General features: G+C 41.7%; 1 protein-coding gene across 3 annotated transcripts in view; it reads right to left on the minus strand.

Moving 5' to 3' along the window:
- Positions 1 to 23,513: 23,513 nt before the first annotated feature.
- Atp10b (ATPase phospholipid transporting 10B (putative)) overlaps positions 23,514 to 27,312 on the minus strand; it is a 281,854-nt gene continuing 278,055 nt past the window's right edge. For all 3 annotated transcript variants that reach the window (XM_034506566.2, XM_076937027.1, XM_076937028.1), the window contains one exon: positions 23,514 to 26,398. In XM_034506566.2, coding sequence (XP_034362457.1) covers positions 25,912 to 26,398 — 487 coding nt within the window. In that variant the 3' untranslated portion in view covers positions 23,514 to 25,911. The remainder of the gene's footprint in view (positions 26,399 to 27,312) is intronic.

The following is a 27,312-nucleotide window of genomic DNA, read 5'->3' on the forward strand; positions in this document are numbered from 1 at the left end:
CCCTGAGTTTATATCCTGCCATCTACTCCTCTTTGGTATATTTGCTTCTTTTTGTTCTAATGCTTTCAGGTGTGCTGTCAAGTTGTTATTGTATGCTCTCTCCAGTTTCTTTTTGTAGGCACTTAGAGCTATGAGTTTTCCTCTTAGTACTACTTTCATAGAGTCTCGCAAGTTTGACATGATGTGTCCTCATTTGCTTTAAATTCCAAAAGTCTTTTCTTTCTTTATTTTTTCCTTGACCAAGTCATTACTGAGTAGAGCATTGTTCAGTCTCCACATGTATGTGGGCTTTCCATTGTTTTTGTCATTATTAAAGACCAGCCTTAATCCATGGTGGCAAAATAGGATTATTTCAATCTTTTTGTATCTGTTGAGGCCTGTTTTGTGGTCAATTATATGGTCTATTTTGGAGAAGGTACCATCAGGTGCTGAGAAAAAGGTATATTCTTCTGTTTTAGGATGAAATGTTCTATAGATATCAGTTAAATCCATTTGGTTCATAACTTTTGTTATTTTCTTTGTGTCTCTGTTTAATTTCTGTTTCCATGATCTGTCCATTGCTGAGAGTAGGGTGTTGAAATCCCCCACTATTATTGTGTGAGGTGTAATGTATGCTTTGAGCTTTAGTAAAGTTTCTTTTATGTATGTGGGTGCCCTTGCATTTGGGGCATAGATGTTCAGAGTTGAGAGTTCATCTTGGTGCATTTTTCCTTTGATGAGTATGATGTGTCCTTCCCTATCTTTTTTGATTACTTTTGGTTGAAAATCGATTTTATTTGATACTAGAATTGCTACTCCAGCTTTTTTCTTGGGACTATTTGCTTGGAAGACTGTTTTCCATCCTTTTATTCTGAGGTAGTGTCTGTCTTTTTCACAGAGGTGTGTTTCCTGTATGCAGTAAAATTCTGGGTCTTCTTTATTTATCCAGTCTGATAGTCTATGTCTTTTTATTGGAGAATTGAGTCCATTGATATTAAGAGATATTAAGGAAAAATGAGTGTTGCTTCCTGTTATTTTTGTTATTAGAGGTGGAATTATGTTTGTGTAACTATCTTCTTTTGGGGTTGTTGGAAGATTACATTCTTGTTTTTTCTAGGTTGTAGTTTCCTTCCTTGTGTTGGAGTTTTCCATCAGGTATCTTTAAAGTGCTGGATTTATGGGAAGATATTGTGTAAATTTGGTTTTGTCATGGAATATCTTCGTTTCTCTATCAATAGTGTTTGAGAGTTTTTCTGGGTATAGTAGTCTGGGCTGGCATTTGTGTTCTCTTAGGGTCTGTATGATATCAGTCCAGGATCTTCTGGCTTTTATAATCTCTGGTTAGCAGTCTGGTGTAATTCTTATAGGTCTGCCTTTATATGTTACTTTACCTTTTTCTCTTACTGCTTTTAGTATTTTTTATTTGTTTTGTACATTTGATGTTTTGATTATTATGTGACAGGAGGTATTTTTTTCTGGTCTAGTCTATTTGGAGTTCTGTAGGCTTCTTGTATATTTATGGACATCTCTTTCTTTAGGCTAGGAAAGTTTTCCTCTATAATTTTGTTGAAGATATTTACTGGCCCTTTAAGTTGGGAGTCTTCACCCTCATCTATACCTATTATCCTTAGGTTTGACCTTCTCATTGTGTCCTGGATTTTCTGAATGTTTTGGGTTAGGAGCTTTTTGCATTTTGCATTTTCTTTAACAGTTGTGTCAATGTTTCCATGGTATCTTCTACACATAAGATTCTCTCTTCTATCTCTTGTATTCTGTTGGTGATGCTTGTGTCTATGACTCCTGATTTTTTTTTCCCTAGGTTTTCTATCTCTAGGGTAGTCTCCTTTTGAGATTTCTTTATTGTTTCTACTTCCATTTTTAGATCCTGGACAATTTTGTTTAATTCCTTCACCTGTTTGGTTGTGTTTTCCTGCAATTTTTAAAGGGATTTTTGTGTTTCCTCTTTAAAGGCTTTTACCTGTCTACCTGTGTTTTCAAATTCTTTGAGAGCATTATTTATGTCCTTCTTAAAGTCCTCTATCAACATCATGAGAAGTGATTTTAATTCTGAATCCTGCTTTTCCAGTGTGATAGGGTTGTTCAGGGCTTGCTATGGTGGGAGAACTGGGTTCTGATGATGCCAAGTAACTTTGGTTTCTGTTGCTTAGGTTCTTGTGCTTGCCTTTCGCCATCTGGTTAACTCTAGTGCTACCTGCACTCACTGTCTCTGACTGGAGCCTGCCTTTCCAGTGATCTTGCTTGTGTTAGAACTCCTCAGGGTCCAGATGTCTCTGTGATCCTGTGATCCTGAACTCCAGCTACTCCGAGTACAGTGGCTCCTCTAGGATGTCTCAGGATATGGTGTCTCCATGGTAGCAGACCAGCTAGGTGTCCACTGCTCTGGGTGCAGTGTCTCCTCTAGGATGTCTCAGGATAAGGTGTCTTCACAGGAGCAGACTAGCTAGGTGTCTGCTGCTCTGAGTGTAGTGGCCCCTCTAGGATGTCTCAGGATATGGTGTCCACTGCTCTGAGTTCAGTGGCTCCTCTAGGATGTCTCGGGATATGTTGTCCACACAGGAGCAGATCAGCTGGGTGTCTGCCCTAGCCACAAGGACCAGGTGAGGGGCAAAAGGGGAGTGGTATTCCACAGGGGCAGGGTTTTGGTGCCTGGTGGGTCCTGAGCACTCTCTGCTCCCACTTGTAGCTCTGGGGTGTAGGGTAGTGGGTGACTGTTCTTACCCGCTGCTCTGAGTTCAGTTGCTCTTCTAGGATGTCTCGGGATATGGTATCTTCACAGGAGCAGACCAGCTGGGTGTCTGCCCTAGTCACAAGGACCAGGTGAGGGCAGGCTGTGTCTAGTTTATAATGTAAACTTTGTTATAGCTATGTACACATGAAGAAATTCAGTATTTTTGGTGGCTGGACATGTTTTTTGTTTCAGGTATCCTTTGGGGTCTTGGCTTCCCTCATGGATAAAAGGGGACTATCATCAAACCTAGTGATAAACATGTTAGAGCTAGAGGAATAGAAGAAAGAATGAGGTGTGCTTAAGGACAGGCAAGAAAGAAGGGTCTAATTAATAAAGATAAAGTTGCTGATCTGGAGGCCATGCATTTGGTACCTTGGAATACAAGGTCTCAGTTGCTACTGAACTGCTGAAGAGAGTGCAGATCTCTGGACATCAGGATGACTTTCTCTTTCATCCTTGTGATGATTTACATTGGCTGAAAAGCTGAAAGCCTCAGCATGAGAATTAGGGAAATGCTGCCCAGAGGCTTCCAGATGTGGCAGATAACACAGGTGCAAAAGTGAGAGAATGAACCTCTGTGGGGTGCTTAGTAGGTCTGAGTCCCATGGTTATATCTTACTGTGACTCTGGGGGAATGGTGAAATGCATATCCCTTTCCAAAGGCAAATGTTGGCTGAATCAACTCAATTGCTGAGCTAAGTCCCTGCGGAGTTACCCTTGTGTCTTTTAGCCAGTGTCTTGGTTGGGGATAGAGTCATGCATGGACTAGATAGAAGTCTGAATGGGCAAGAAAACCACATTCTACTCATTGACCTGTCTTTCATAGAAGTCTTTATGGAAAAGTAGTAGGTATAAAATGATTCATGTTACCTCTTTTGTTTGGCGAATGATCTTAGCTAACTTCACCTAGAGTGCTTGGGTGTATTATGTGTAATGTATAGAGAGATAGGCAATCAGAAGATTACAAGAGTATTAAGTAGAAATGGTTAAGCAAACATTGGTCAATAGTCCCAAAAAAAAAAAAAAAAAAAAAAAAAAAAAAAAGCCACAGCTTCAGATTCTTTAACAAGAAGAGAATTATAAATATTAGAAAAATTTAGTGTTCTCTATTACTAACCACCAGAGGAAGGGGAGGTGGTGCAGAGCAGGAGACAGGATAGGTAGCCAGGGATGAGATCAGAAAGGGATTATAAAAATTCTGCTCTGAATATCTCAGAAGCTTAATTATTGATCCTGAAGCCATGCAAAGAGGTTGAGGGCTGATCTGGCAGGCTGATGTGTTTTAAATATGCATTGCTATTTTTTGTTTGTTTTGTTTTGTTTTTCGAGACAGGGTTTCTCTGTGTAGCCCTGGCTGTCCTGTACCTCACTTTGTAGACCAGGCTGGCCTCGAACTCAGAAATCCACCTGCCTCTGCCTCCCAAGTGCTGGGATTAAAGGCGTGTGCCACTACCGCCTGGCACATTGCTTTTCTATAAGAACTATTTTGCACAGTTAACTTATATTGGGAATTAATCCATTATTGCCTGAAAGAGGCTGACAAATGTAAACCAAAAACAAACAGAAAAAAAACCCCAAATACCATATTCATATCACCTCAACTCTTTGAGGCACATTAGTGCATCTGATGAAAGTCAGCCTGAGAAGCTGGAAGTGGTGGGTCTGAGGTTGCATGGCTAATTAAAAACAAAGTCAAGATAAAAATTCAAAAATGTAGGATTTTGAATTCAGTGGGTTTATAATGTGACCCCCAAACTCAGCCAAAGTTTGTAGCTTATATTTGGACAGAGGTTTAGTCTTTTTTGAGGCCATGGGAATTACCCATGGATACTTCCCCAAATAGGTAAACCTAGATCTAATTCACACCTTGAGAGGCAGGGCTTGGGGGGGTAGGGGACCAAGGTACAAGCACTTAGGGGTGTTTATGCTAAACCAAACAAAAGCACCAAAACAAAACAGTTTTGCTGTGTCAGTCTGATGCTGGATTCCTGAAGAGCCAGCAATTCTGCTGGGATTAACATCTTCCAGGTGTCTGCCCACTTGTCTCAGATTCCCCTCTACATCATGGTAGTTGCTTGAGGGGTTCATGTCAAAGACCTTGCGCAAGAGATTTCTACAGGCATGTGCTCTGATCAAGGATAAGTGCTAAACTCATGATGAAGGAGTTGGCCATCACTAGGCTGTGTCCTCTTGGTTTCTGCAGTCTATAAATCTGTGGAATGATGTCTACCTAAGGCCACCAGGCACTGGCTGCTGGTGCTTACCGAATTGTGAGTATAAGCTTGATTAGGGAGAGGAGCTGGTTTGCTCCAAGGACAAGTGACTCCAAAGACAATTGGTTCTTTTTTGGCCAGTGCTGTAGCCAAAAAAGAACATGGTTATTGCCTGAAGATCAGAAAAAAAAGAACATGGTTATAATCCATTGTGCTTAATGTTGGAATGCTATTTGACATGTTAGGTGTTTAGTTAATACTTGTATGTTGAACAAATGAAGTATGCTTTATGGATGTCAAGTGTGAAAGCTCTATATATAACATACCTGGGATCACTAAGATTTCTCTTTCTAGAAGGTAGGAACAGAGTGTAGCTGAGATTCACTCAGGAGCACTCCACCAGGCCTAATGTGTGGTGATAAATATAGCCCTCCTAGTGTTCAGAACCAATTTCACACCTCATCCGTTATCACGTAAGGAATGTGCAAGAAAGTCCCTCATCATGGTAATACATCAGCTTTCAAAGATCAAAATTGCCTGAAGACCAGAAAAAAAGAACACGGTTATAGTCCATTGTGCTTAATCAGCTACCCAGACATTGATGGATTTCAGAAGATACTTGTATTTAAATCCTGACATCTACTGTGTCTCAAGGAGAGCCCGCAGTTTACAGCCGTCATAGGCACAGTTTCACAAAATCATTTCTCATCATCCATCCTCAGAATCACAGTCTCCCTTTGTAGAAATATTGCAAAAATGTCAGACAAGGACTGAAGGTAAAATCCTACCTAAAATAATCAAAGCACTAAGTTACCAAAATCCTCACTGTGACAGGCATCGTTAACAGAACAATCTATGTTCTTGCTCAGTCTGGATGCAGCTTCATTGCTTCTTAATCCAAGGCTCTAAGTCATCACTACTGGCTCATCTAAGTTGGCATATGGAAGGAGAAGTCATTGGCCATTGCTGATCTAGAATTTGTCTTTAATTATTACTTTCTTGGAAAGTCAATATAAAAAGGTAATAAGATGAGAAAAAATGGCAAATAAAATACTCTGAATTGTGAAAAGATATTGACGTAGGTTATCTGGGCAGATATTTCTTCCGGGCAGAAAACCTATTTAAAGACATGCCTTAAGAGTGTCCTCATCGATGGGAGTGTTTTACTAACTTAGCTTTTGTGACCATGTATATCAGAAGCACCCTGGTTTTAATGCATGTGTTTGTACTCAGGACTTCCTGAGCCTCTGGCTCTGATGCTGCGTTAGAACGTAGTCCTTGTGTATCTCAGTCACATCGAAGTTGGACCTACTGACCCAGGGAGACCTGGATTCTAGCTGCAGCTCTGGTATATGCTTGTGGTGTGAACTTAGTGTCTTGGTTACTTTTTTATTGCTGCAACACTATGATCAAGGCAACTTAAAAGAAAGCATTTCGTTGGGGAGGGGGGGAGTTTGCTTAGAGTTTCAGAGGCTGAGTTTATAACCCACCATCATGACAGAATCCATGGTGGTAGGCAGGTAGATATGGTGCTGGAGCACTCTGTAAGAGCTGACATACTGATATGCAAACTGGAGGGGAGAAGAACTTCTGAAAACTTAAAGCTAAAAAGGCTATACCTCCTTCAACAATACTGCATCTCTTAATCCTTCCTAAACAGTCTGTCAACTGGTAACCAAATACTTAAATTGAGCTATATCCTACCTGAGTCTCAGTTTTCCTATCTTATGGAGCAGGGACTAATCTTCCTTATAGGGCAATCCTGAGTGTCATTCAAGATAAAGATACTTGCGATTCTTTGGAAAGAAAAAAGGTATCCAAAACACAGAGTATATAGCGACCCACCTGTTACAGTTTGCATCCAGCCAGAGAATTGAGACGCTTTTCCTCAGGTGTCAGTGGCCTACTAAAAACCAGGAGAAAAGTAAAACCATTCTTCCAAAGAGACCACAGCAGCTCTTATCAACCACGGCTGATAAAATCTGGGGACATTTGAGAACTACTTGACCCAGAGTCTTATCCAAGATGGAGTTCAGAAAGAATCCAGAGTTGGAGAAGAATGACTTACCTAGTCTCATTTGTTTTGGTTTCTATCCTTTTCCCTGCAAATGGCTGACCTGTTTATCTTTCAAGTTTAATTTATATTTCAGTGTTTTACAAATAGATTTTATTTTATCTTTATTAGTAAGTTATACTTTGATAACTTCATGTGTGTAACATTTATATTGCATGCATATATATATATATATATATATATATATATATATATATATATATATATTACATTCATATTACTATCACTTCCTACCTTCTTCTTTCTAGCCCTACCAACCCTAACAGGAAATTTATATTCCTTATTCTTTTTAAGTTACTTGGGCTCATGTCCATTGCTGGCAACCAGAAAACCTTCACAGACACTTTCTCATTAGTAGGTCATTAGTAGGTCTCATTAAAGGTGGGGAACTGTGGGTGTTTGGTTTACCCCAGGACCCTGAGTGGCTATCGTGACACAATAGACACCAACATTTCGTTTAACAACTAAATTGAGAGCTGCCTGAGGGCTAATCCTAACAGAAAGAGATCAAAGCCAGGTCTTCTCAAAGCCAAGAGATAATGGGCATAAAGTTCCTGGCTTTTGTATATGGACACTCAGGGAATGACTCTGGGGATCATTTCTGAAAGGTAGGTAAAGCTTAGATGAGTTCACAGAACATACATTTGTAAAGCAAGAATGACATATGCGTTAAAACATAGCTGTGGTCATTCACGAACGCTTTGTGCTATAACCCCAGGGAGACTCTGTGGCTACTACTTCACCAAAAATGGGGTTACAGCCAGACACACCATTTATAAGTAGAAAAACATCATATGTGGAAAATGCATTCCAACATTCCAGTCAAACAGTGTGGTTTAACAGCACAGGACAGTGAGGGTCAGTTGTTCATGCTGGCTATTGGGCAGATAAGTTGTGGCTAGCTGGGGGCCGGCACGTTGCCATGTTACGTTGCTTATCACTAGTCTGAGAAAGGATGAAAAGTCCAAATATGGCATCTAATGAATTAAAATACTCTTTGAACCATTGTATAGTTGAAACATCATATGTAGAGTATTGATAACAATCACAGAGACAATATGGAGAGAAAACTGCTTTACCATGTGGCTCCGTTGCTCTGCTGTTCATCATCCCACCCCTCCCTCCCCATTTTCCACCCCAGAAGTCAGGCCCATATGGTGGGGCGGATGCCTGAGACTATGCTTCTTATAGTCCACTAGTGGCACCAGCATCTTACTGGCACTTGCGATATTCCTGAGTGACACTGCAGATGAAGTGAATCAGAAGCTCTAGGGGGTGAGGACTGTAGTCTTCTACGGCCCTTGGGTACTTATGATGCTTCTTCAAGTGTGAGAACCATAAATGTGTGACTATGAGTTCTGTCATTTCTGGTTGAAGCATAGGCAGAGGGAAGGAGTTAAGAGAGACAGCTGAGGGGGCTAGAAAGATGGCTCAGTGGTTAAGAGTACTAAGTGCTGTTTCAGAGGTTCTGTGTTCAATTCCCAGCAACCACATGGTGTTCACATCCATCTGTAATGGGATCCTATGTTCTCTTCTGGTGTGTCTGAAGATAGGTACAGTGTATTCACATAAAATAAATCTTGGAGAGAGAGAGAGAGAAAGAGAGAGAGAGAGAGAGAGAGAGAGAGAGAGAGAGAGAGAGAGAGAGAGAGAGAGAGAACACACTGGGGCATCTCCTTCTGTCTCTCCCTGCTATGAGGTTACTTATTCTTTACCTGCATTTCTGTCACTGGAAGCTGCACCTTCTCTGTTCTGTGACCCACAAGGCACCACAACTCCCCTCTTTCACCATTTCAGGCTTAGGGATGTTAGAACTCTCCCCCGTCCCCACCAGCCAGACTTGGGGGTTCATACAATCTGTCTTTGTTGAAAGATATTTTGTTTCAGTGTTTTGATCATTATAGATTCATTTAAGTTGTTCATATCTTAATTCAGTTTTGATAGTTTATATGTTTACGAATTTATCAAAATTTTCTGTATTTTCAGTGTTCCAGAGTACAGTTTCATAGTATTCCCTAATGACGTTCTATATTTCACTGAATTGATAGTGATGTCCAATTAAATAAATAAATTATTTCTCTGTGTAGCCTTGGCTGTCCTAGAACTTCCTCCATAGAGCAGGCTGGCCTTGAACTCACAGAGATCCACCCGTCTCTGCCTCCTGAGTGCTGAGATTAAAAGTGGGCATCATCTCTGTCTAATGTTTTAATTACTAATCTTGTTTCTTTTAGTTAGTTTGACTAGAGGACTGTCAAATCTTTTCTATCTTTTTATTTATTTTACAGTTAAATGAAAAATTATTTTATTTAAGATTTGTAATTTCATTTAAAATAATTTCTTCTTCTTCTTCTTCTTCTTCTTCTTCTTCTTCTTCTTCTTCTTCTTCTTCTTCTTCTTCTTCCTCTTCCTACTCCTCTTCCTCCTCCTCCTTCTTCTTCTTTTTCCTCCTCCTCCTCCTTCTTCTTTTACTTATTCACTTTACAACACACTCATTGCTCCTTTCTAGGTCACCCCCTCCTACAATCTTTCCCTCGCCATTCTCCCTCTGTTCTCCTCTGGGTATCCCCCAACCTTAATACATCAAGTCTCTGCAGGGGTAGGCACATGCTCTCCCATTGAGGCCAGAAAAAATAGCCCAGCTAGAAGAACTTATCCCATGGACAGGCAACAGCTTTTGGGATAGTCCCTGTGCAATCATTCAGGATCCACACAAAGATCAAGCTGCACATCTGCTTTAGGAAGGCCTAGATCTAGCCCATGTTTGCCCTTTGGCTGGTGGTTCAGAGAAACCGAAGGGTCCGGGTTAGTTGATTCTGTTGGTCTTTCTGTGGAGGTCCTATTCCCTCTGAGGTCCACAATCCTTCCCTCTATTCTTCCATAAGAGTCCCCAAGTTCCATCCACTATTAGGCTACATCTTTCTGAGTCAGCTGCTGGGTGGAGCCTCTCAGAGGACAACCATACTAGGCTCCTGTCTGCAAACATAATAGAGTATCATTAATAGTGTCAGGGATTGGTGCTTGCCCATGGGATGTGTCTTAAGTTGGGCTGATTATTGGTTGGCCATTTTCTTAGTCTCTGCTCCATCCCCTGTTCTGCATTTCTTATAGATAAAATAGAATAAATTTTGGGTTGAAAGTTTTGTGGGTGTGTTGGTGTCCATATTGCTCCACTGAAATTCTTGTCTGGTTACATGAGGTGGCCTCTTCAGGTTCCATATCACCAATTTTCTTAGTTTTGATCTTTCTTTTAGTTCGTTTGACTGGAGGATTGTCAAATCATTTTTTTCCTTTTATTTTTAAGGTTATAATTTAATTATATCATTTCTCCTTTGTTTTCCTCTCTCTCAACTGTCCCATATAATCCTACTTACACTTCTGCAAGTTTATGGCCTCTTCTTTCACTAATTGTTGTTTTGTATGCATATATGTATTTGTATATACATCTAGATTCTTATGTATAACCTGTTCAATGCATATAATGTTACTTGCATGTATGTTTTCAGGGCTGTTTGGCACTAGACTACCACCAACTTTGTTTATCATTTCAAAAACCAACTTTTTGTTTGATTCTTTGTGCTGTTCTTTAATCTCTATTTCATTAATTTTCAGCATGATCGCTATTATTCTTTTGCTGTCTATTCGGTTTGGGGTATTTTTGTCTAGGACCTTGAGGTATATCATTAAGTTATTCAATTTTTTTTTTTACCATTTCTTTTTACTACAAGCAGTCATAACATATACTTTCTCCTTAGAATCACAGTATTCCCCTGGATTTCAATGAGTTATACATTATTTTCATTTGGTTATAGGATCCTTTTAATTTCCTCACTGATTTCTTCAGTGACCTATTTTTCATTCAAGAGTAATCCAGTCTTTGTGTATTTGTATAGCTTTTCTTGCTATTGATTTCTAGTTTTGTTGTATTATGCACTTGAGATTATTTAAATTATTTTATATTTGTTAAGATCTGGCCTATTTTAGAGAAGGTTCCATGTGATATCAAAAAGAATGTATATCCTGTTATGTTTGAATGGAATATTCTATACATATCTGTTAACTCCATTTGATCTGTGATATAGTTAATTTTATTTTATGTGCATGAATGTTTTGCCTGAATGTATGTCTATGTACCATGTATATGATCCAGGTGCCTATGGAGGCCACAAGAGGGTGTTGTATTCCCTGGAAATTGGATTATAGACAATTGTGAATTGCTATCTCAGTTCTGGGAAATCAAACCAGGTCCTGAAGAGCAGCCAGTGCTCTTAACTGCTGAGCAACTTCTCCAGTCCCTATGACATAGTTTAATTCTGACAGTTCTTTGTTTTTGGTTTGTATAACCTATCTGGGGATGGAGTGGAATATTGAACTTGCCCATTATTAATATAATAATATCAGGACCTGTTATTTTATGTCTATTAATGTTTGCTTTATGAAATTGGAAATGTCAATGTTTGGTTCTTAATTTGAAATTGCTTCTTTTAAGAATTCCCCCAACACTATGTATCTATCTATCTATCTATCTATCTATCTATCTATCTATCTATCTATCTTCTATCTATTATCTATTTATCACTTATCTATATATCTATTTATCTATGTATCATTTACTTGTTTATTTGTGTGTGTGTGTGTGTGTTTGTATGCACACATGTGCATGTTATGATGCAAGCTTTCAGGATTCAGTTCTTTCCTTCTATTATGTAGCTTCTGGGATTGAACTCAGGTCATCCAGGTATGACAATTAAGTGAACCAACTCACCAGCCCTACAATTGTTTCTTGATTGTTCTCTTCATTGTTCCATAGTGGTCTTTGTTACCTATTTTGACTAATTCTGGTTTAAAGTCTACTTATCATATATTAGAACTGCTATGACAGTTTGCTTTGTTTCCATTCACCTGACTGACTGGTTTTCATCCTTTGGCTCCCAGTCTGAGGTGTGTTTACCCTCATTAAGATACATTTCACTAGCCCTTTTTGTCCTGGGAATACTTTTATTCCTGGCCATCGTGTTAAAGCTTGTCTCTAACAGCATCAACATGTTGGTACCCAAAGTACATGGCTTTAAACTGAAAATGGACCCCCAGACAGAGTTATTAATTTAACAGGCTGGCAAGCCAAGGACAGGTAAGATTCTGCATATAGAGCCTTACCAACCTAAGGCAGAAGTTCATTGCTTTTGATAATGCATATTCCATGAAGAGTAAGGAAGACATTCTTGTCAGAACAACCTAAGACAGGCTCAGTCTGGCTTATGCAATAAAAAAGCAGGAGATGTGGAGAGCTTTTGGGGCAGCCTGACAGGAATCTGACATTGGTTAAGGACAAGGAAATGGACTACAGGCAGGAATCTGACATTAGGCTAGAACAAAAAAGTAATTTCAGTCAGGAATCTAAATCTTAGGCTAGAACAAAAAAGTAGACTTCAGGCATGAAAATGACTTTGGGATAGGATAGGAAAGTAGGCTCTGATATTTTGGTTATCCTGATAAGCCCTTAGAAATAATGATTACAGGAGTGATCATGAGACTCTGTTTATTGTCCTGCTTGTTCTTTGACTATCTGGGTTTATTGTCTTGCTTGTTCCTTGACTATTTGCATCTATTGTATTGCTAGTTCCTCAAGCTAGAACTGACCTTAATACTTGCATGTAATTTAAATGGCATAAAAACAAAAAAAGGAAGAGGAAGAATGGGATGGGGGCTAATGGGGGGGATGGGGAAAGGGGATAACATCTGAAATGTAAATAAATAAAATATCAAATTTTTTTTAAAAAGATACATTTCATGGAGACAAATATGTAGATCTAGTTTCAGCCAGTGTACATCTCTCTCTCTCTCTGTTTTTTTTTTTTGTTTTGTTTTGTTTTGTTTTTTTGTATGTTGAGGCTATTTACACTTGAGAGATGCTTACAAATGACCGGATTTGGAATTGAGGTGTCATTCTTTTGGCTTATTGGATAATTGCCTGTTCTTTACATTCTCCCTACAGCACCAGGAAGCTGTTGCATTAGAGGCAATGCATTCCACCCTAAATCTCCTTTGTTTAGCTTTGCTCTCATGAACGTTATGCTTTACCATGATTCTCTTGTGACTGAAATTGACTTTTCCTCTGTACTTTTTTGATGTACACTGTCTTACTTCCTTTTCTATGCTCAGTATTTTTTTTAAAAAATATATCTTCTGCAGTGTTGGCTTGGTGGCTTATGGGCTGCCTTGGTTTCTTAACCAGTGGCTTGAAGTGTCTCTATTTCTGTTGATTTTCAAAGATATCTTTGCTGGAGTGACAGTCTGAACAAGAAGGAGCCCAGTGGGCTCATATAATTGAATGTTTGTTTGCTTAGTTGGTGGTGCTATTTGGAGAGGTCTAAGAAGTGTGGCCTTGCTGGAGAAAGTATGTCATTGAGGGGCAGGCTTTGACGTTTCAAAGTCTTGAAGCCATTCTCAGGGTACTTCCTCTGATTTCTGCTTATTGCTCAAGATGCAAACTTTCAGTATCCAGGCCATACTGATGACTGATACTTGCTGCCATGCTTCCCTGCTGCGATAGATTCGTCCATTTGGAATCATAGGCCAAATAATCCTTTCTGTCTATAAGTTGTCTTGGTTGTGGTTGTTTATCGCAACCACAGAAAAGTAATGAATACAGCTGGGTGTGGCAATTTTTGTTGGCAACTCTTTACTTCCAGGGCTTGGAATACATAATTTCTTTCCTAGGCATGTATAAATAATATCTTGACTTGTGAAATTCATGTCTGTGGTCTTGAAGGTATCAGCCATGGAGGAAGAAGTTTTTAGGTCCAGAGGGACTATGGGGCTCATGGATTTGTCAATGTGGGCCTGGCAATGTTGTATATGAATGGAGATGCTCCTAGGTTATATGAGGCAAGCTCTGGTGGGGAAGCTTAAAATCACAGTAACAATAGCTGTAGAACATGGGTGGGAATTTCCAGAAGCTATACATCCAAATCCTTTCTTGGGTTGGAAAGGCAGTCTTCCCTGGGTCTTGATACACAATTCCACTTGGTGACAGAGGTTTGGGCTACTGGTGTCAACATTTCTGGAACTAGCAAGGAGCATTCCTGAATTCTGAGAATAAGCAGAGGATTTTACTGACCTCCTAGTAGACATGTGCTGATGGAGTCAGAACTTCATAATAGTAGCTAAGATTGGGCTGGGGAGGAAATTTTCTCTAGTTCTTGCCAAGGTAAGTGAGCTTGGGACTCAGTACAGGTCTTCAAGTTGTAAGGTGTTGGAGGGGTGTCCTTTTTCCTATGAGTGATCTATCAGTCCAAGGTTTCTGGTTGTTCTGAGGAACATTGCAAATCCCTAAGCCAAGAAGGTATATAACAGAGACTTCAGTAATAGCTTGGGTTTAGGGAGCTGGGTGAGACTTGAAGTACATTCTTTCTTTGAAATACAATGGCTATCCTTACTTAGATTATCCCTCTTCCTAAAGTGAATTGAAAGGTTATAAGGTTACAACACAGTTTCTTGCTGTTGTAACTGCTAGGAAATGCTGTCCTGTGTGGTGTCACTTTCCTCCTGTCCCCTACTTCCTCAATCCCTCCCCCTTCACAAGGAGCCAGGGTTGATATTTCAAGATGCAACTTCTCCATGTTGACTTTCCTTCTTGCTTTCTAAGGTTCTAATGATTTACTAACTCATTTCCAGACCTTTTTCTTTCTCACTGTTCTCAAAAACAGTTTTTTTCCCTTTGTTGGCTTGGATTCTTTTCTGTGGCAGAGTCATATACAGGGCACTTCTATTCAGCCATCTGGGTGGCTCTCCTCCAGCCTGTCAGCCTTCTGGATCTGTCAGCATGGATCAAGGGACCTTGATCTGGCCAAGAAAACCTGCCAGAGATGATTGCTGGGATGTCATGTTTTTCTATCATCCATACCCTCCGTACATTTCCATACCTGTCAACCCCACCTCTAGATGGGTGTGTCAACCCCACCTCTAGATGGGGGTGTCAATCCCATCTCTCTGCTGGGATTTCCTGATGATCCGTGCTTCTGGCTCACTCTACTATTTCTTTGGTCACTCAAGATAAACCCCAAGCATGGTAGATTCCTTTCACCTTTCTCTGCACTTCACCAGTTCTACAGCTATAGCAGGTTTTAGAGACCAGCTCTCAGCTTCTAACATTTGTGCCCCACAGAGGAAGATGGAGAAAATACCTACATGATGTAAGACCTAGAATGTGAAGCTGTAGGATGAGAACCACTTAGGGCAATGTGAGAAGGCAACCTGATGAGATCCTTCATTTGGATCTGATCTTCCCAGTGGTTTTTTTCTGTTTAAGCATACCAACTGATTTTGTTAACTCTTTTTGGAGATGAGCAGAGTCCTGAAGGAGACAGAGTAATTTGCTCAAGGTCACCCAGTAGATTAGTTGAGGATTTGAATCAAGGCTTCCTTAGCTTTACCACTTTCTGTAGACCCACAAATAAGAAAGACTACAGGGGCACATTCAAGGGAACGATCAAAGAGTGGCTGCCTCCTATTAACTCATCATCCCTTCAAAGTCTCACAGCCCATCAATAGGTCCCTATGAAAATCATCAATAACATTTCCCCCCTGAAACATCTCCCTTCTGCCCTGATATAAATGCCTTGCTAGCTTGTTAATTTTAGTTGGAAAATCGGAGACCTAGTGACAACCACTAACGCGCAGGGCTCCTCTGCTGTTCAATAAATGCTAATAAACGGCAATCTGCAGTCTTAACAATCGCTTCTGCCTGAACCCAGATGCAAGGGCAAAGATTACTTTGGTCTGAATTGGATTTGAAAAGGCCGAAGGAACAGGCTTTGACTGCGCAGTGGAAATGCCGGTTGAATATTAATTACAGCTGCGCTGCCGGCTGGTGGAAGGGTGCAGTAGTTCAGTGCAGAGCCAAGAGGGACTAGCAAAAGCCTTCGGAATGCTTGTGCTTGTGGAATCCAAGAGTACGGCTTCAAACAGAGTCTGGGGAGCCTGGGGGTGGCTTTCTACAGCTCTCCGGTGTTCCGAGAGGCCCTTCTGCTCTTGTAATTTGCTCGTTTTATTTACTCTTCAGAATCATCACAGTGACTCAGCCAGGAGCTGTCCTACGGGCAGGTTTTAATTAGTGACCTGGGAATTCAAAAAGTAGCAGGGAGATGCATAGGGGTTCTGGAAACTACTTGCCCCAGTAATTATTTTGCACACTCCAAGAATGGAATGCTCATGCCTCCAGTGATCCCAACACACAGTTATGACCAGCCTGCCTTGCACAGTTATCCCCCTGACCCCAGCGTTAGTCATGTGTTGGAAGCGAAGGCTAGAGATTTGCTTATGAAGGTACTGAGATGATTTTTCATATATTCCCACCCCTGGCAATCTTTTAAATTATGAATACTAAATTATGTCCTACAGATCTAACTGCCCAATAGATGCATGACTAATTGTTTCTTTCCATTTGAGACGGGAGCCTCCTGGTGGGCTGTATGTTTTGGTGCAATTATGTCGGCCCCAGGCCAGAGCTGGGCCATTTTAGCCACCTGAAGAGTATGCTAATTGTCCTGAAGTATACTGCCTGGTGTGTGCCTCATTGCTGTAGTGGTTTTAATGGGAATTTCTAATTAAAAATAAGAAGAGAGTCAGGGTTGGATGCCTTTTTCCTGCATTACGGTTCAGGCCGAGCCCCCTTGAGCATGCCCACGTGAGCAAGCCCATGAGGGGAGGCAGCTGGGGCAGAGACTTAACGTGTGTCTGGTTTGTCTAGTAGGTACAGCTTGGATTGTTGGAACTCTCATTAGAGCTGGGCCAATGTCAACATGTCGTTCCCCGTGTGCCACTTCTTCCAGGCTCCGTGTCAGTGTGTGCCAATGGGGACCCTGGGATGAAACAAGGCAGGGGTTTTAATCAGCTGGAGTTTCAGGCTGGCACTTGGAGGGAGTTCATGACACAAGATCGTTCTAGAAAATCATAGGCACACCCCACTGCTTCCAAAAGACCAGGTTCCCTGGTGGTTCAGTAAGAGGTCCAAGAGCCTTATTGGATCAGAATATTGGCTCTGTTCTTATTAAGAGTATATTCCTGGAAAAGCCACTTAACTCTTTTGAGCCTTGGCATACTTCCTTATAAAGCAAGGATAAATAACAATAGAAACTCTGATGGCATATCGGTGGACATTTGCCTAAGGCATTTTTTGTATTATACATGGTGAGTCACATTTCTTTCTCATGCCCCAACCCCATATCCCTCCTACCCTGTCTGCAGTCTAATAACACAGAGGACAGGAGAAGAGTGAGAACAAGTTCTGAGGCTAGTCGTCAAAAGTAGAGACTAGAAAGAAAAGGTAACAAAAGAGAAAATGGGATTTTTTTTTTATCCCTGTGGGAAAAGGCTAAGCCCGTTTGTGCCAGCTGAACATGAGACATTTTTGAGAGAGAGAGAAAAGGGCTTGTAAGAGGTGTACTGGGGGGGGGGGGGGAGGAAAGAGAGAAAATGGAAGGAGGACAAGTTAAGAGAGTGAGAATTTGTGTGTGTGTGAGAGAGAGCCTTCTGTGGCTTGAGCCACTTGAATACATAGGATACCAGGAACTAATGAATTCTCAGAATTTTTGACCATTGGGTCATCATCTGGTCTTTGTATGTGGAGAGAAAAAGAGGCAGGCCAGGTCTGGGGAAATATGTCTCCAACTTGTGTCTTCTGCATGTGTGTTTAGGATTAGATATGAGGACATTATTATGAGCTGTCCCATTGTCCTCATTGCCCAAAACCTAGTACTAAGCATGGGGAGGTCCAAAGTTGAACCTTTGATGGCCCATTACATCAGTCTTTTGGACTGATGTAATGTGACAAACACACACAAAAGGCATAGGTAACTTGTAGAGGTCTGTGTTGGGTTCTACAAGAGATGTGCAAAAACTTTTGGAGAAGTAACTTCATGTAGGAAAGTAGCTGTGTACAGGTCTGAATTTGAGGTGGAGCATTGAGCAATTGCTCTGGGTAGAGCCCATGAACAGCAGATGTACCAGGATTAGGAGGTACAGAGTGTGCTCAGAGGAATAAACAGTAATCTACTATGGTCCCTGATTGCCTAGGCTCCAAGCCTACAAGGTCAGGCAAAGTCAGGTGATGAAGGGTTAAATGAACACTCAGCTTAGGAGCTGAGCCTGTAAATGGAGTCCCAGGACTTTTTTATTCTTATTTACATTAAGAGTTATCTCAATATCCTTCAGGTTTATTTCTGACCACCTACCTATTCCTCCCTCCTCCAATCTATATTTGCAATTCGCTAATGCTTAGCTAGTCAGCAGGTTTTCTGTTGACCTCCCAGTGCCTTTAATTTTCCTTTCAAAGAGTTAGTTCCATCTGGCTTCTAACACTATCACACACACACACACACACACACACACACACACACACACACACACACACAATTTCTTAGTGAGATCTCTTGAATAGAAGTTTCAAGGGCTTTTAAAAATGACTTCATAAATGTTCTCATGGATGAGAAAGCAGAATTCAGGAAAATTGAAGGTGCGGGAGTCCTTCAGACTAACCTCCTTATTTTAAATAGATAAGAAAGAAAAGCTTCACAATAAGAAAATTGCAAGAACGAGAAATGATCTTCTGATTCTTCGATGCAGTGGGGGCTTTTTAAAGCATTTTTTTTGGCAGGAGGTGGCTTAATAACTTATTTAGAACCTGAAGTTGAGCAACACAGGTTCGACTCTTGACTCAACCATGTACTTGACTGAACAAGAACAGAGATGTCCACTCCCCTGTGTGTCCTGTTGTTTCAGCAACAGCCTCTGTTGTAGTCAGTCCCATCCATGGAGTCTCCTAGAGGAAGGTGTCTATCTCTCCATCCTCGCTTGCTATCTTGACTTGAGAACTCTTAGTCCTACTTCTTTGGCATAAAGGAACTAAGTGCTATTGAAAAGGATGGCTTGCCAAGGTGGGAATCTCTCATTGTTCGGTCATGATGGTCATGAAAGTGGTGGTCTGAGTGATGTCTTTGACTGTCTTGACCCAACTCATAGTGGTTCAGGAGGGTAGGATAAAACTTTACTTTGGAAGTCTCCAATGGGCCACTGTGGGAAAAGAGCATGGAGTAACTCTGAGGATCAGAGGTGACTCTTCTGCATCTTCTTAGGACTCTGTTCCTTGCTCTTTAAAAGGAGGCATGCTTGTCTAGAGTCTTAGTGACTGTTGTCACCCAGGACTCTTAATTTCCCAGCTTGAATGTCTTCCGTAAGTGGTAGAACAAAGTACATGCTTATTTTCACATACCTGTCTTATACATACATCTAGCAAAAGGACAAGTGTGTGTGTGTGTGTGAGAGAGAGAGAGAGAGAGAGAGAGAGAGAGAGAGAGAGAGAGAGGGGGTGTGAGGAGGGGGGAGAGAGACAGAGAGACAGAGACAGACAGAGACAGAGACATAGATTTCTTCTGAGGAAGGAATTGGGGCTCAATAGCAGCATTTGATGGGCCTTTGGAATTCATTTCTGCCTCTGCAAGCAGGACAAAAGAGTTCTGAAAGAAGCCTTTTGCTGGCATAACCCATCTCTCCTCCCCTTCAGGCTATTCCTCTGCAAACAGGGTAACATGAGGAGATGTAGAAGAACTTTGTATTGGTTATCGTTCTGTCTGTGTGATAAAATACTCTAACCAAGGCAACTTATAGAAGAGTGTGTTTAGGCTCATGGTTCCAGAGTGAAGAATTCATCATGATGGAGAGGCAGGCATGATGGTTGGAGCAAGTCTACTTTCAATGAATACTTCCTCCAGCAAGTCTAGCCCTGCTCAGTCAGTGCCTCCAACTGGGGACCAAGTGTTTAAATACATAAGCCTATGGGGGATATTCTTATTCAAAGCACTACACACAGAATTCTACTTAGATTTCTCTTCTGTCATTTATCATGTGGCCTCATAACATTCTATGCAATTGGCATTTTGTATAACAATCTTTTTTTTTTTTTTTTAAATGTGCATTGGTGTTTTGCCTGCATTCATGTCTGAGGGAGGATGTCTTTTAAAAATGTGCAAACAGCTCTGGAAAGCATTGGTATTTTTCTCTCTCTTTGGCTGATGAAATAGTTGAAGATGGGTGTCAGGAGAGCAGCATTCTGATCTTAGTTTGGCTTACACATTGCCAAATGACCCTGGACACAGCTATCTGTCTCTCTGTTGGATTTCATCATCCACATTTAATAGCAGCCTTTCATTTGTGGGAATACACGGGTGAGTTGCAAGAGAAATGGCTGTTGGCCCTAAAGAAAATCATTTTCTTTACCTGCCTAACTCCTGTGCAAGAATGGGCCCCTTGACATTATGAGCCAGAGGAGCTCATAAGGACTGTGGTGATTTGAATAAGAATGCCCCCCATAGGCTCATAGTTTTGAATGCTTAGTCATCAGGGAGTGACACTGTTTGAAAAAGATTAGGAGGTGTGGCCTTGTTGAAGGAAGTGTGTCACTGGGGGTGGACTTGGAGGTTTCAAAAGCCCATGCCCAGTTCCTGAGTCAGTCTCTTGACCTATGGATCTCAGCTACTGCTCTAGGGTCATGTGTGCCATCCTGCTTCCTGGCCCGATGACAATGGACTAAACCTCTGAATCTGTAAGTGAGCCCCCAGTGAAATGTTTTCCTTTATAAACGTTGCCTTGGTCATTGATGTCTCTTCACAGCAATAGAACAGTGACTAAGACAAGGCCCCACTCCTCTCTGAAGGGATAATTATGTTGATAGGTAGTTATGGTTGCTGGGTAAGGGAGAGGTGTTTTAGTCAGCATTGCAGCCACTGACAAGGTGCTTTTAAAAAACACCCATTCACCACTCACCTATAACTAACCCTAATTAAAATCGTTTGTTCAAAAAGTGTAGGAAAAGGCTTTCTTTCTTTGGACTTCAGTCAAGTGTTTGGTTGGCTAGCCTCTCTGCAATCATGTCAGAGGAACCTTTCCTCAGGCCTTCCTGTGGGGGGCGAACCCTCTTACAGACTGCTGTAGAGACGGTGTCTGTTCAGCTATCCACAGAGGTATGACTTTGAGGAAATGATGTGTTTGAAGAGGCACAGGAATGCAGGTTTTGTGCTTCATTCACATAGTAAGCAACCATGTCTATTGAGGGTGGATGGAAATGTCAATGAGGTGCCTGGGGGGCCTGCCTATGTAAAGGAAAGGTGCATATTTGCTCTGGCTTCCCTCTTGACAATTTGGAAGGGTGAAGTACTTTGGCCCTTCATTATGGTTCCCCGTACACAACAGTTTCTCAAGATGTATCTACTGATCTGAAAAAGTCAGTTAATGTCCTCCAAAGGATTGGAGCTTTGTTACTTTCTCCCAAAGGGTTGGTACCTCCTCAGCTTCACTCAACCCCTGAAAACCAATCTCATTGATGATGTCTCCAATGGCAGCATCATGGTACTATCACAGGATGCCATATTCCAAGCACCAGGGGCACAGCAGGAAACTAATGTCTTTATGGGCTTTTCCATTCTCTGTGCTTATGTGTGCATGAGATACAGACTCATACAGTTGCACAGACAGTAGACCACAGGCTTGGGATCCATCTGCGAACATTCCTACACCATAACCAGCCTCCCCCAACAGCTACTAGCATCAATTAAGGGCCCAACTTTGAGAGGTTGGGGAAACTGGGATGAATAGTTTCAGGGAAAAACTCCTGAAAGAATTTGTTTAGGGTCACCGTAGAAACCACAATACCAACACTTGAAATCTGGCCTCCAGTTCTTAGCTCCAGGCCAACTCATTGTCCTCAACAGGCTTCCAATGCCTGAAGCCATCCCCCACTCAGTGCAGTACCTCTTTACATCCTGCTAGGTGGCACCAGAAAGCTTCCAGTGGAAGGGGTTCCACAGGGATCAGTCTGACATGGTGCTCAGTTTGGAGTCAGGGGAGGACTTCAGGGGAGATATTTTATAACAGTGTAAGGATTAGCTCAGGTTCCCGTTAAGTGATGCTATTATATTTGTTTTTGTTTGGGCTGCAGCCCGGCTTGAACACGTTGCGTACAATGTGCCTTTAGGCCACATTGCTAGCTTGTGCCAGATTTGGGATGAAGTTAGGGCACCCTCACCATTGTGAAACTCTGCTTCTCAAGAGAATGTCATCTGGTTTTGGTGCCTACCTGCCTCCAGTCTTACCTTGAGTTGTGCATCTCTGGCTCAGCACACAGCCATTGCTTTCAAACTCCCAGGGTTAGAATACCACCTGACCACTTGCTAACCATGGGTCTGTTGTGTCTTTATGTGACTTCCTTTTACCCCACTGTCTTCCTCTACGAGGTGGGGATGGATAACTGCAAATGGCATTGAGTTTCTTTGCAGTGCCTCTCATGAAAAGATAGAGAGTATTTTTTTTGAAACAAGCAACTTGCTTCCATGGAACCTGGTGGTCAGCAAGTGTACAAGTTCTTAGCATAGATCTCACAATGTCATTCAACCCCATCTCCCTCTTACAATTCTGAAACCACGTGACAAAGCCATGAAACTATCTGGCCTCTTCGATGATGAGAGGTCCATGCAGGAAGGAAGATACCAGTTCTTCAGCTGGGGTCCCAGATACATGTGAGCTCCATCGACATCAGGCAACGTAAGGGCGAGGCCAATGCATGGAGCTTGGAGGTAGTGGGGATGCAGTCGAAGCTATTGGGCCAGGCTAGGTAAGTCTTTACCCTGCAGGGTTGCTGTGGTGTTAGATGGTGATGCACGAGGTCTAGCATACACTAAAGTAACCCAATAGAGTAGTTTTTAGGACAACATAATCCCAGACCATTGTCTGAGTTCTAGTCACACTGATCACTTTACTCTGCTCTCTGTCTTTGTCTCTGTCTCTCTCTCCCCCCTCATGCATGTGTATGTGTGTGTGTGTGTGTGTGTGTGTGTGTGTCTGTGTGTGCATGTGTCTGATGTGTGGTATTTGTGCACATGGAAGACAGAGAAGATTGGATATCATTCTTTGCCTTGGATTTGCAACCACCAAATCCCAGAGATTCTCTCCTTTCTGTCCAGCTCACAGCTCTGCCATAGTGTCAGGGTTACAAGTGCATCTCACTACACATAGATTTTTATGTAGGCACTAGGGATTTGCACTCATACCCTCATGTTTGTGCTGTCAGCACTCACAATGACAATGGATGATGAAAAGAGATGCCTAAGTCAGCCTAGGTTTTGGGTGTGTGCTAGGTTCACAAAAGAAAAGTAGTTGAGTTAGATTTCCTGAATGCATGTGTTGTATGTGCTGCTTCCAATTCTTGCAGCCCAGAGATGTAGTTTATGCTCCTTTCTCACACTGGGCCAAGTATCCCTAATGCCCTGAACCCTGGGAAGGTAGGTACAACTGAGGGCAGGCCCAAGCTGCACTAAAAATTATCTAGTAGGGACTTGCTGAAGTTCCTTGTATCAATACATCAGTGAATGCAAAGAAGGAAGAATGAATAAATATTCATGATATGTAATGATAATGTATGGGCAGAATAATAAGAGTTTCAGATTGGTAGGAAACTGTGGAAAAACCAAGTTTATTTTTCTTTCTAAAAAATGATGACATGTTTCCAGTCTATCAGTAAAAAGATTATACACATATAACATGTACTACTTACAGTCACTAGCATTACATTTATGGAGGGAATGTTAGAGCTTCCCTCTGAGTGAGGTGGCACATCAGACAGTCACACAGGTGGTTTGGTTCATGAAGAATGGCAAGAGTAAGTCACCACCTATGAGCAGATTGGTCCAGGTTCCCCAGCATGTGGGAAACGGTAAAAATGGGACCATCACAGGCAAATGGAGTTTGTTGATCAGGCAAGAAATCAAGCAGCATCAGAGTGCTGGACAGAGCATGGGTTTCAGTAAGAGCTGGGTTGTTGCATTTTCTTCTGGCTTTCCTATTCCCTCTTTTCCTTCTGGAGTGAGACTGTCTCTGTGGACTACTATGGACTGCCCATGCTTCTGAAAGCTTCAAAGTGCACTGCATGTACTTTGGATTCAGTCCTTCTGCCAGGAGGTAGAGCTGCTTAAACTTAATTTGCAAGCATGGTGACCTGCTTCAAGGTCCTTTAAACTTCATCAAAAGAGCAAACAGTTAAACTTCAATCTACTGGGGCCAATGCTCCATTATTTTTTTTAGGATGTACTACTGGGATTTCTGACTACTGGCAGCAGGCAGGGAGTCTCATAGGGAAAGAGGGGTTGGGTTTGGGATGGGGTGAGATCCAAGTTTTGGTGCATCTTTTCACTTGAAACAACTTATACCTGATTGGTAGGATTGCCCATCCCCTATCTTTTGCATGACTGTATCAGTTCTTCTGTAGGATATTCGCATCCCCCTCTCCACTTTCTGGTTTATGCTGGCATCATTACAAAGTATAGCTTTAGGATGGTTCTCCCAGTAGCTTCTCTGGTTTTTGTTTTTCACTAGGATGGACCAGGAGTCAGCTCACTCTGCCAATTTGCCATCTTGATTGTGGATCTCTTGGTGAGTGTCATTGTTGAGAAATTACTTAAGTGACAAGCCAACTCATGACTGGTGGTGATGACTTGGGTACAAAGGTTTAATGCACTGGTTTGGTTCTCCTTGGATGTTTTTTTGGTCCAATGCATAGGCACTGTCTTAGGGAGACTAGGGCAAAGAACACTCCTTGACTTAACTCCGAAGACTTGGAATAAGCCATAGCAGACCTAGATTCTTTTGACAGCCTTTAAGAGAAATAGTTCTTTGAGTTCTTTAACTTTTTTTTTTAGCATTTACAATTTATAGGGATATGAAGTACATGTAATTCCTTTCCCATGACTGATTAACTTAGCTGAATCATTGGGTCAGCAATGGCCATGACATTCTTGAATAAGCTGATTAGTGTAGGTTTTAAACTTGAAGATGTCATTTTGTATTCATAGTTGCTCTGTCATGTGAGTCTCTTCCTGAGTGAAGCTGTGTTAAGATCTCACCTCTGAATTTTCCCATTGAAAGTGCTGAATGAGGATGGGTAGTTTCATTTCAAAATAACTAAGTAGTTGGATAAGGAGAATGCCATATCATTTAGGAATATTCCTTAGATGGTGAGACCTGTGGTCCATTAGTGGAAAACCTTTAGTATGTGTATTCTTCCTGCTACTTACATGAGTTTCAACCCCACAGCCTTAGGTAGTATCTGTTGTACTGCATGTGATTTCCATTTTCATCTTTGGCTTAGAGCAGTGGTTCTCAACCTGGGGGTTGCATATCAGATATTTACCTTATAATTCATATCAGTAGGAAAATTAGTTATGAAGTAGCAACAAAATAATTGTATGGTTGGGGGTCACCAGAACATGAAGAACTGTATTAAAGGGTTATATCATTAGGAAGGATGAGAACCAATGGAGTAGACGAAAGAAGCAGAGCCAACTCTGTGCATGAAGGAGATGGTTCTGTAATGATCTTGAGATGAAGTCCTTGGGTGTGCAGGTCTCTTCTGAAAGGAACTCTTGGGGTGAAGTGATGGTTTGACACACCTAGTAACTTCCACTTTCTGATATATTCCCAAGGTCTATAATACTGGTTGGGATCGTGAATACTTACTGCCCAGTTGCATTGGGTCATAGGCTTTACTTAGAAGGACATAAGGACCAGCTCGGGCTATGAAAACACAATGCAACAAAACCATATCTGCATCTAGACTATCTTTTTAAAGATATGCTTCTAGGAAGTAGGAATAAAGCCAGAGTCAACTAGCCTGACAGTCAAGTTTTCCTTAAACCTGTTGGGGCCAGCATTTCCTGAAGGTAGTCAGCCCTGGTGAGGAAAATTGATAAAACTGTTGGTCATTCCTCTACAGAGAGGAAAGGGAACTGGATCACTTGCTCAGTGATTGGGTGGTCTCTTCTGAGTTTGTATCCATCTCTGATTTCTGTAGCCCTTCATATGGTCAGTGAACTCTGAGATCTGCGATGGCTGCCTTTTCTTGAGTGCCGAGACACATCCTTCTGACCCCTGGAATAGGCTGTGGAAGCCACTGTCCTGTTTGGGTCCAGAAGGCATTCCCCAGAGGAAAGTTTAGCCAAGATATCTCCTGAGCATGTGTCATCCCTAGAATGCTCTTTGCTGCATCTTGGACCCTGGAGAACCCAGTCTTCAACACACTTCTGTCTGGGAGGGCTAGAGCTCTTTGAGGTACTGGCTCCAAAGTCCTGCTGGGCTTCAGATGGTACTGGATGGCATGGGGGCTGAGTGTGGACAGTGCCAGTAGCAGGAGCTGAGGCAGAAGCAGAGGCAGGGGCAGGCCTCTGTTTGCTTCTCCAGTTCTGGATTTCAAGGTTTCTTTTGTCTGTGGGCAGCTTGTCAATTTTCTGGGCTTTTGAGATTAGAGACTTCCCGTATGTCCCTTCTAGAGACAGGAGAAAATACCTAGTAGGAAGGAAAAGGGGAGAAACAGAGTCAGATTTTGAATTGTTGTTAAAGGTAAAAGGACAACATAAATCCCATTGGTCTCCACTTAAGGATCAGGTCTGATTTTGAAAAAGAAGGCCGTAAGGTACCAGCTCCAGGAACAGACCATAAGTCCCCAAAACTAGGCCATAAGATACCACCTCCAGGAACAGACAATAAAATCCAAAATAAGGTCATAAAATCCTTTTTCAAAAAATAGCCTGGGGATAATCACAGAAATGGGAAAATATCTGACCCAGGATGGGTCATCTGTGCTGGGCAGACCTATCTCACCCTATAGTTAAACATTCATGGCCCAGGAATGCAGACCACTGACCACCTAGCACAAATTAATCAGAAGCTGATCCCTGTGACCTCCTCAGCACAATACAATTCTAGACTACCTAACCACTCTCTCAATATAGAAGAACTAACATAGTAGCTAATCAAAGTTATACTAATGTCACCACTTTCTCCACTACCAATCACATTAGAGATTATTTAATCCTTCTAATGTATTCCCCTAGTTCCCTATAAGAAGGTCTGCCCACCTTTGTCTGGGGTTGCCATTTTAGAGAATGGCTGACCCTGGAAGCTGATAATCTCTGCAGAATAAATGTTCTTTGTCTTTGCATACTATCTGAGTCTAGAGTCTTCCTTCAGTGATTTTCGTAGTCTTTCAAAGGGACTCTGGCCACCTGGACCATGGTGAGCATGACTCTGGCAGGACTTGCCCTTCTCCCACATTCCCTCTGTCTTGTTAAAACTCATTAGATTACATTTCATAAGCTAGTCACCAAGGTCTGTTCTCTTATTTGGCTACTTCCTCCTTCTGAGGCTGATTACCAAAGTCCAGCTATCAAAGTGTTGAAGTCTAGCAATCAAAAGCTTCC

This window comes from Arvicanthis niloticus, chromosome 6, assembly GCF_011762505.2.
Source record: "Arvicanthis niloticus isolate mArvNil1 chromosome 6, mArvNil1.pat.X, whole genome shotgun sequence".
In the NCBI taxonomy this organism is placed as follows: Eukaryota; Metazoa; Chordata; class Mammalia; order Rodentia; family Muridae; genus Arvicanthis; species Arvicanthis niloticus.